Raw genomic sequence first — 10672 nt, 5'->3', positions numbered from 1 at the left:
TCATTGTCTTCAGATGAATTGATATGATTTCAACAGGAAAAAGAAAGAGCTCAATAGATGTCTTCCAATCTGTTCATAACTAGGGTATGATTTCAAGTAAAATGAAATTGCCTTCATCTATATTTGTTAATAAGGACGGATTGGGAAAAATGGAAGGATAGGGAGGAGGGAGGTGAAATGATTGATAACTTACTATCCATCCAGTTGTTTGGCTGACAAAGAGAGTAAAGATGGAAGTGAATCCATCTCAATTAAAAGTATTGAAAATTTCAAAGAAAAATATAATGGTAGGAGTGTTAGAAGTTACAAGTGAGAAAATCCCTCCTTGGGTCGCCATTCCTCTTGCTAGTCGTATACACTCAAGCTCTCTTCTTCAATCCCTCCTTACAAACAGAGTGTAAAATTTGAATCTCTCTTGTTGGCATCCAATTCTAAGATTTTGGCAGCGTGAAACAGGCAAGAGACTTGATCCACAGACAACAAGAACAAAAGGGGGGAGAGAAAACAAAAGGCTTCCAAGTGAGTTTGGGTTTGCTTAGAAATTGACAAGGACATGAGAAATTGCTTTTGTATCATTCTTTTGGTAATAACAGAATTTAAAACCCTGCAAGAACTAGACAGTAGATTGTGGTGAACCCTGTTTGGGATTGAAATCAAATCGTTATTCTTATTGTAATCTCAATACAAAGCAAATCAAACAGTGAGGTTAGATCAATCCAGTGCAAGAAATTGCAGAACTTCTATTGATTGACACTAAATTTGTAATAAATAATAATTACAACAAAGAAGATGGAAACAAGATTCAATGGACAATCAATTAGCAGAATGACTGTCTAAACAATGGAATTCATAAGAGAAAATTAACTTGGTTCATTGAACTATCTGAAATTTTTGCTGGAAAGCAGCAACTGGGTGGTCTTCTTGCAGGTTGGGTCAGCACCATCCTCAGCTCTCCTCTTTCCACTTCTCACTTTGCAAGCTGAAGGAAGTGAGTGAAAAATATAGATCCTGTTATCAAGAGCTGAAGTTGAATAGATTTCTGGATTAAAGAGGGCGGTAATGTCCTCAAGTGGCCTCCTGACTCTTCTTTTGTTGCTGGTGGGGAGACGAGATTCGGATTTAGTGATTAGTGTAGCTTGCTTTGGAAAGAATGGAGGGATGTTCTCCTTGTTGTCATCTTGACTAAGAAAGACAACAGCCATTGGCAAGGGATACCGTGAGAGAGGTGGTGAAGAAATGGGAGAGGCATGACTGGGCATACATAATGGTGGTATTTTGGAGGGGGGGAATTTCAAAACAAAATTTTGAAGTGGTTTTGATTTCGGAGAAATAGTAAATTTTGATTTTGGCGTTCGTAGATGGAGGGGGAGAAACTTTTTGGTAAGTTTCGTTTTGGCCTTTGGGATGTGTTTTTTTTTTTTTTTGGTTTTTCATAAACAGATGGAGGGAATAGAGGGTCTCTGATTTTTGGGCTTTGCCACAATTTGGATTCTTCCAAACTCATATATAATTTATTCCCGCTCACTTACTCAGTCTAGCCTAGATTTAATTTTTTAAAATATTTTTTTATTTTTTAAAATTTATTGTTTATTTCCGTACATCAAAAAATTTAAAAATATATATATATATAAAATTATTTTAAAAAAAACTGCTTTTAAAGAGCAAAAACAGACCGACTTTAACTATCATGTCTTTCCTTTCCTACCTCCCTACCTCGTGAGAAACTGGCTTGTTCCTATTTGTATATTTATTTTACCTATGGACTGCGACAATGATTAAACAATAATAAAGAAAACACAGAAACTAAAAGAAAAGAGGCAACCGGCGGGGAATTGAACGTTCGTAGTCACCCAAAGCTATCAATGACATGGCTTAGTCCTGCCCGCTAGAAGGTGTTTTGAAGATATGGCAGTTTTGTGTCATAACCAATCAAACACAGCATTCCTTTGTATCATGACTAATCTAGCCAACGCCAGTTACATTGACATTTATCTAACTAGAGCATCTCGCACAGTTAAATCAATGAACATGTTTTGAAGCACTGAAGAAACAAGCGGCTCAACCACCAGCTGGGTGGTCTGAGCAAAGTAAACAGGATGGATATTCTTGGAGATTATGCAAAATTAAAGACGTGGATGGTCAAGTCCGTTGAACCTGGAAGTGGAGCATCGCAGTTGGGGTATTTACTATGTTTCCTGATTGAAGTGCTTTGAAGTTGAGAGATGTTACACACGGTCCAGACGGCAGCAGGAAACAGAATATGTTGTCCCTGAAATAGGCGCAGCATATTGAAGTTTGAACCATCAGTTACATAATCTAACTACCAAGTGCACGTGTAACAAAGGGAGATATATAGAGAGAGGTGTACCTTCTACTGATCTGGCTATTTCATTTGAAGCTATTTCAACACCAGTTGTGCAGCAAATTTCTCAACCATGCGCATGTTTTCAGTTGTGAAGGAATACAAAACTTCCTTTTAGTGCTAAAGTCAAAGCCAAAAAAACAAAAATGGTACCAGTAACTCCAAAAAAAAAAAAAAAAGGATATCTTCTCATCAAACATGGGATGGTTAAGCATCAACAAGCTGTTATTGGTCACAATGGCTAGAACCATGATTTCTTTTGCCTCCTCGTGTTTCTTCTTCAACATGTTGCATATCTGCAGGAAAATTAGCAAGGTCACTTGTTCTTTTGTTATTCTACAGCCACACCTTGTTCTGGTTACATGATAGCCGCACCTAAGAAGAAACAAATTGACTACAAGAGCAGATGTTGGAATTGAGGGAGATTCTCTTTAAGGCCAGCTTGGTTCGTCAACAATCAATGAGCTCAAGTAGAAATATATATTAAAGTCAACCAATTTTGGAAACTAATTACTGAATAAAAAGATGGACGTAGCCAGACAGGGAACTATCAACTCGTGTGACACCATGACTGATAGTGAATATTGTTCCCGAGAGTGAAGAATCAAAAGTGAAAACATTGTTAAGCTGACCTTCTAAACCATAAAAGTGAAACTTATCCATAAATGGCCTTCCTTATTAACAATTTACATGGTTTAAATGCCTAGGAATTTGAATTACCTGACAGTAACAAGAGAGGACACAGAAAAAAAAAAAAAAAAAAGGAAAAAACTTCTTCCATGAAACATGATTGATTCCAAGACACCAATTACCTACTGAGTTCTGAATGGACTGCATTTTAACCCAAATTTTGTTCTCCACTGCTTTGCGACTTTGGGTAAGGGAGAGATTGATGGAAGCAATTCGCAAAAAGGGAAAAAAATGGTTGCAATATAACAATTTCAAATCTCAGGATTGATTATTGTTCCAAAAGCATGTATAGATACCAAAAATAACATAAATATACAGTTGACTTACATCCTCAAGCTCTTTCGCATATGCTTCAGCCTTTTCGACATTTCCATCATTTTCTACGGCCAAAGAAATTTCGACATCTTTCATGTTCACCTCCTCAGTAATCTGTAGTCCAGAGGAATGGCCATAAAGAATAGTGGGGGTCTCACTGGCTGCTCGATTACCTTGATCACAAACCTAGCCATTATTAAAGCAATGGAAGTTAGAAATTGCCTAATCATGTTTCAACCAACCATATCTTCCACATGAATTCTAGTAGTCATTGCTGATATCAAACCACATTTTGGTTAAAATAAAAAAGGACACCTGATCTTCAACCATACTTTCTGAACATTCCTTAAAGTTTCTGCAAGCATGGGGAAAAAGAATGTGTTATTCCAGAAAACAAGAAGTAACTTGAGTAAAAGAATCATAAACAATAGTTTGACACAACCTGCTGTTTCTAGGTGTCAAAGAGAGACGTTTGAGAGGTTTTGATGGCACTATATCTGCATTCAATGCCTGAAAAATTGCATATTATTTTGGTTCATGATACACCACAAGAAAAAATGATAAACCTTTGCTTAAAACTGAGCTCCAGTCATCAAATCTTATAGAAAGTAAAAATAAATTCATCATAGTAATCAATATTTGGGAGAAAAACCTCATTTGTTTTCCGCTTCAAAGATGTGATCGGTGGCGTGTTTTTCTCAGCATTGCAAAGAGGAAGGACAGACTTGGGTGCTTTATTTCCCTTCACTACCATGTTTTTCTCCAAGTTTCTCAAAAAACTGGTATCCCTTTCACGAGTAGCATTTGGACCTTCCTTTTCTCCCATATTCCTTGTTGAAAGGCATGCATTCATCAGAAATATTTATCACAAACTCTTCACTAGATAAAATAAACAGGAGCAAGGAACAAGAAGCTCTCTTGCATCAACATACTTGAAATTTTTCATGCTAGAAAGATCAGGTGTCTTTTTCACAGCTTTAAGCCCTTCAGCAGAAATTATCTTCGAGTTCTGTGACAATCCCATGCTCAAAACCGCAATTCTGGAGTTCTCACTTGTCTGGGCATTAGACTTTGTTGTCTTACCAGTCGATCCGGAAGGATTAACTCCACAACTGAAAACATTTCCCAGGATCTCCCAAAGCTTAAAATGGAAAAATGATATTTTCCACAAGTCAAAGGGAAAGGATACAGAAAAAATAATTGACAACATGTTGAGTTATTTAGATATTGTCAGTGCACCACGGCATATTGCAAATATGATATTTCCTACAAGTTACCTGTAAAGATGCAGAAAAATTATATGGCATCATACTAGCTTCTTTTTGTTGTCATGAGCGCATTACAACACGTGAAATATGCTGCCATGTCTATTGTCTATGGTGCATAATCAAAAACTACAAATGACATTCTAGTATGAACACTAATGGTAACAGAAACTCTAAATAGGGGAAAATGACATCATAATCAGCAAATGGAATATCATGGCATAGGAAATCCTAAGAGAAATTTATAGGTCACACTTTAAGTGAAGTAATACAAGCATGCAATCCAGGGAGCAATAAATATCCAGAACATAAATATGAAAAATATGCGAGTATTTTCATTGAATGAGACAAAACCTAGTTCAGAAAGTTATAGTTGAATTGATCATCATGTCCAAAATTGTAAGTTATTCCCTTTTCTGGAGTAACAAGTTCAGCAGGTAAATTTGAAGAAACTTCAAAGCAGGTCTCACCCAAAATTATGAAGGTCATTAATGTTCATTTTGCTTCCTATCCGAGGAGGATTCCTCTTTGGCACTTCTTTATCAGCAAGAGTTCTTGGGGTAACAACGGGCTTGCTGCCTTTGTGTCCACCATCGTAGTTGATACTTTCCCTGTTGAGATTATAAGGGACACTGTCACTTGAAAACTACAATGCAATTCCATTTTTGCTGTTAACAGCTATACAATCTGATTTGGCTTCTAAAACTAGAAATATTTCACCAGGGAATCAAAGAATAGAAGTTTATGTTTCAAAATGACAATTCCAGGAATAGAAGTGACTTTTCCTCACCTGATATTGCATAGAGTTTTAACATTCTTTTCACTTCCCAGTAAAGTAGGTTCACCTTTTGATAATTCCCTAAAAGCTGATTTTGAATCCCCAACCAATTTTCTCCCCAAGTGTGCATCAATTGTAGTGAACCCCTGCCTGTGGACAAAAAAAATGAGAGTGCCTTGAACTAATTTTCTTTACTGCAGTTTCAAAGAAAGCATGCTCACCTTTTTCCAATTTCTGGATGAATTGATTGCAAGGAAGAAATTCCTTTGCTCCCATATGAAGATACCTCCACACCTTCTGAGGATGGTTGATGTAGCTGGGGCTCAAGTTCAGCGGATCTCCTAAAAATCTTAGAGCAGACGCCTCTTGATTCTTCTTCCTTTATGATTGTCATTTTATCAACCACGGCTTGGCTACAATAAGTAAACAGAAAGGCATCAGTACGACTCAGCTTCTCATTTCAGATCCTTACATCTATCCTCAATGAACACAGTTACACACTGAAAAATTATGCTGTTTATCATTTACAAGACATTCATCAGTATATTTTCAGGTCACAGAACATCAACCTCCACAATAATTCAAAGTATTTATTTCTTAGATTTTCCAAACACACTGCAGCTCAAGAGATAGTGCATGGAATTCTTTGTTCCTTATTTTTCTTGATTACTATTGACAAAACAATCCAAATTAATAGAGTTCACAATTCACAGGTCGAGTATACTTTATGACCTTGCCAATGTAACCAAAAGTTTTGAAGCTGAATTCCGGATATCCTTGCTGGTATTGTTTTCCTGTGGTGCTGTCCCTGAAAGACTTCTGATGGAAGTGGTTTCAAAGTCTGAATCATCAGGCATTGGTTCAGCCTCTACTGTATTATCAATTGGGGTTCCACCATCTGTCCTTTTGCTTTCACCTCCATTATTGTCTGATCCAGTAAGATGTAGTGAATCTGAATTCTTTGGCTGTGCACTTTCATGGCTAGGATCAGTAACATCGACTATTCTACCGTTAACAATTTGCTCTGCACCTGACTCTACATCTACATCTGTCATCAGAGAACCAATTTCTATCTCTACATCTGAAACAATATCTTGAGTCGAATCATTCTTGTTAAGAGACTGGACTGCTAATAGCTGTGTTGTTTGTAGAACATATGGCTCAGCTGGCACTGTCCTCTCAGGGGAACTACTTTGTCGGTCTGTTTCTTCAGCAGTAGCAGAAATTGATTTCTCTGTGGAAGATCTTGGTCTGTGTGACACAACTGTGTCTTCTTTCATTCCTGATATTGAAGGCAAAACGACACTCAAAGAACTGTCTCCTCCTCCACCACCTAAAGTAGTCTCAGCCTTCGAAGTCGGTACACTCTCTGATGATGGGGGCTTTTCAGTTTGGCCATCATCAAGAACTGCATCAGAGGCCCTAGCCTGATTAACTATGGAGCCTTGACGCACACTTCTATCTGAAACAACCCCATCGATATCTAGGTTCTTCAAGGAAGTTTTTTCATTTTTTTTTAAAGTTGAACCAAAATCAAAACTATCCAACCTGCATTATGAAAAAAATCCATTATTTATTGACAATATATAGATTCATTATTTATGTTCCAAATTCCATAACTCATTGTGTATTATCGGGCATTGCTTCTAGAAAATACTCTATCATAAGAGGACCAGTAATAGCACAAAAAGATTGTTACGCACTTACTCATTAAAGTCAAAAGAGAATGAAAAGCTGTCCTTTTTCCTCTGACTATTACCCATAGGAGATTCCCCTTCAGATGTATCTTTAGATTTTGCAGCCTTTTTGGATGAGATTGGGAAATCAAGGTCTGACATGTCAACTTTGAAGGATGATAACTTGCCAAAATCACAACCCAGATCAAAATTCATGTCTCTGAAAAAAATATTGCACCATAGGTTAGTACTCATAACCATATTCTGTCCATGTGGCCAAATAAGTATGTAAGACTAGTAAAAAAGCATATTTGCGTCAAAGCTATCACCAATTTGCAAAGCCGTTTTTTAGAGGTGAAACAAGTTAACTGAGGAACAGCATAATTGCATATTATCTACCCAACTGAGTAATAGAAATAGGTTCAAAGAAATTGAAATATTTATAAGAGTTGGACTCAGAGAATGGCCAGAATCAGAGTAAAATATTTTGAGTCATAAAACAGAAGGCAAGATTTTACAGCAAGATATATGGATTCAATAAGAGAAATTCTATGCTTGAGGTTTTTAAAAGCACTTACAAGTTCCCAAAGTTAAATGCCTTTTTCTTGCCACTGGAAACTGTGTCAAAGCCAAAATCCATTTTGTCATCATCCATCACTGGCATTGATTTCCAGGAGCCAAGGAACTCATTTCCAATGTCAACATCTGCTTCAAAGATAATCTAGGATCTCACTATCCAGAGCATGAGAGAGACAATCTTATAGAAATCAACACCATCGCAGCATTTGACTACTAATGGCCCATTCAAAGACCACTAGTTTTATCACAATGCTTAAATATCGAGAACTACTCTACAACTACGTAAAATTCGTAGAACAATGAAGATATCTGCACTGCCTATCAATGACATTCACTATGAATCTTCTAGAGTGCATACTATGAATACGGTGTATCAAAGAGATTACCGAATAACGAGTTTTTCTCTTTCGGATCAATTGATGATGAAGTTTTCTTCTCCGACTCTGCCATCTGCAAAATGATTAAACTGTTGTCATTGATTAATATGCCAGAAAACTGAATGTTAAAAAAAAATGTCCATGAATCAGTAAAAAAGAAAAAACAAAGAAAGAAAATGTTCAAATTTAACAAAATAAACACAAAAATAGTGCATGACCTCATTTAGTAACAACTAATCAATTTTAACAATTCTGCTTGCAATAAAACTAATTAATGAGTGAAACTAACACCTAAAGCTGAGAAGCAGAGAATTACTGAAGTAAGATGCAAAATCAATCAAAACTACAAAAAAATAAGCACAAAAATTCCAAATAAAAAACAATAGTGCCGGATTGCATAACCTAATTTGAGCAAAGAATCATAAACGAAAAAAACAAGGAAAGCATCTCATCCCAATCATCGAAACAACACCGAGATGGAAAATGAGATCGTGATTCCATCAAAATTAGTTATAAAAATCGAACAAATACACAAACTATGAGTGAGAGAGAGAGAGAGAGAGATGCCTTGATGTTTGTTTCGCGAGAAAATATTAACAGATTTTGAGATTGGAGAGCGGAACCTGGAGTCTCCGTTGAGCGATAATTTTTCAGCCTTTTGAATGTGCCTGGTCTTTATAAGGGGCTGGACATCGAATAGGCGGGAATGAACGAGCGACGACTGACGTCCGTCTGACTACACTTTGCATGAACGGCTGGATTTTTACTTCCTTCTCACGCCTGATGGTGACACGTGGAAGAATACTTTGACAACACGTCGTTCAAGGAGTAATTGAGAAGGTTCACACGACATGCCGTTTAGTTCTGTCGACTGACGGTAACTCAAACAGATGGCTTGTTTGATTTCTTCTTAAAAAAATTGTAGCGTACTTGAGCTTTACAAGCTTAGTTATGGCTGACACGAGTACAATTCAGAAGGTCGTCTTTCTTATACAATTTCAGTGGCTGCAAATGAGGCACGCGATAGAGTGACACAGTTATTTTTAAATAAAAAATAAAAAAAATATATATTAAAATTATTTTTTGAGAGATATAAAAAAACTCAAAACAATTAATTTAAAATAAATTCAAAATTTTACAATGTAGACATAAAAATAAATATGAATTAAAATATCATAAAAAAAATAAATATTGCATTGGAATTGCAATTCACTATAGCCCCTTAAATTGTTTTTTGTGTTTAAAAGACTTTTTGTATCGTTGCTGTCCTAAAACTCAAAAAAGATTTGTATCTCAAAATTACAGGTCAGTCTCTAATCTTCTTGAGTTTAGCAATGAACCCCTGAAATTTCTTATTACTTGATTGGATGGGTTGATTATAGATGTAACTCTTTCTCTTAAATAAAACTATTATTTTCGATAATATTTTCGTGAGAATTTTTTTTGGGAAAAATCATTTTTATGTATTTTTTATGGGGATAATAGATAGGAATAGACTTTGCCTCCCTACTTTCACCCTTCAAATACAATAAAATCATAATAACATCAATCCCAATTATAATTAAATTACCTTGTCGGAAAAGAAAAGTTATTGATTGATGTTATAATAGTATTTATTTTTTAAAATATTTTTTATTTAGGAAAATCTTAAAATATTATTTTTTATTTTTTAAAATTTATTTTTAATATTAACATGTTAAAATAATCTAAAAATATTAATTTAAATTTTACAAAAACACAGCCCATCAGCATAAAACGGGGTAAAAAAATCGTTATGTTTAGAAAAATTATCTTATTAGGCCTTTGGGGACTTCAACAAGATTAAGGGATCTAAAAATAATATAGGGCAATGCACAATTGAAACTGTTCAAGCATTCTTTTTTTTCCCCCTTGAAATAATGAAGTTAATTGAAATTCATATGATTGTTCCAATAAAAATAAAATAAAATAAAAAATTGTATAATAACTATATTTGTTCAATGCATTTTTTCTAAACAACATTAACAAAATAAAAAAAAATGTCTCTTGGAATATTAATTAGTAGTAATTAGAGGTAGTTTAATTTAATAAAAATTGGGTAATTTGAATTTATATTATCAAACTCATTGGATGTATAGAATATTTAATTGAGGTTATAATATAACTAGAAGAAAAAAAAATCATATCATCTAATTATTATAAGTTATAACTTCTAATTTTGAATTAAAAAATTGAACTTATATATGCACTAAAAATATTTCACTTGTACTAAAATCAATTTCTCATGCATCTAAGTCAGCTGCCATGTATCACTAGCAGAGATGCAATACTCAAAACTCCAAATGTTTCCTTTTTTTTTTCTTTTTTTTTTTTACTTCTAGCTAGAAAAGTTCTCGAAGATTAAAAAAACCTTCATCCATACAATAGTAACTAGGAATATGTTTTTTGAAAAATATATGAGAGAAAAATAATTTAGGAAAACTTATTTTGCAAATAAATTTAATTCATGATTAATGCCAATAAGAATTAAAATATGTAATTAACAATCATAATTATTTAATGATAACTTCATTACCACTATTGAGTTTTTCTAAACATTTAAATGTATAAAAAATAATTTTTTTAGGATCCTATAATCCTATTAAATCATT

General features: G+C 34.6%; 1 protein-coding gene across 1 annotated transcript; it reads right to left on the bottom strand.

The window, feature by feature from the left end:
• Window positions 1–1865: 1865 nt before the first annotated feature.
• On the bottom strand, window positions 1866–8724 carry LOC105140705 (uncharacterized protein At4g18490). The gene is made up of 16 exons (XM_011047645.1): window positions 8666–8724; window positions 8052–8115; window positions 7665–7791; window positions 7118–7306; window positions 6143–6958; window positions 5632–5823; window positions 5423–5560; window positions 5103–5243; window positions 4300–4479; window positions 4020–4197; window positions 3810–3877; window positions 3683–3722; window positions 3380–3553; window positions 2548–2658; window positions 2369–2443; window positions 1866–2269 (listed from the first exon to the last, which is right to left on the bottom strand). Exons 2-15 carry the CDS (start codon window positions 8113–8115, stop codon window positions 2399–2401), a joined length of 2463 nt encoding a protein of 820 aa, XP_011045947.1. The 5' UTR covers window positions 8666–8724; the 3' UTR covers window positions 1866–2269; window positions 2369–2398.
• Between the last annotated feature and the right edge of the window lie 1948 nt (window positions 8725–10672).

Source organism: Populus euphratica, unplaced genomic scaffold (genome assembly GCF_000495115.2).
Source record: "Populus euphratica unplaced genomic scaffold, PopEup_1.0 scaffold112.1, whole genome shotgun sequence".
NCBI lineage: Eukaryota > Viridiplantae > Streptophyta > Magnoliopsida > Malpighiales > Salicaceae > Populus > Populus euphratica.
The sequence above is the reverse complement of the archived record's forward strand: the minus strand, read 5'-3'. Positions and strand labels throughout refer to the sequence as shown.

Excerpts from the sequence above, each read along its gene's own strand:
- LOC105140705 (XM_011047645.1), bottom strand. The coding sequence starts at position 8,115 with ATGGCAGAGTCGGAGAAGAAAACTTCATCATCAATTGATCCGAAAGAG. Across the intron at positions 5,561-5,631 it reads CATCCAGAAATTGGAAAAAG|GCAGGGGTTCACTACAATTG; the intron begins GTGAGCATGCTT and ends TTTTGTCCACAG. Across the intron at positions 5,244-5,422 it reads AAAACTCTATGCAATATCAG|GGAAAGTATCAACTACGATG; the intron begins GTGAGGAAAAGT and ends TAATCTCAACAG.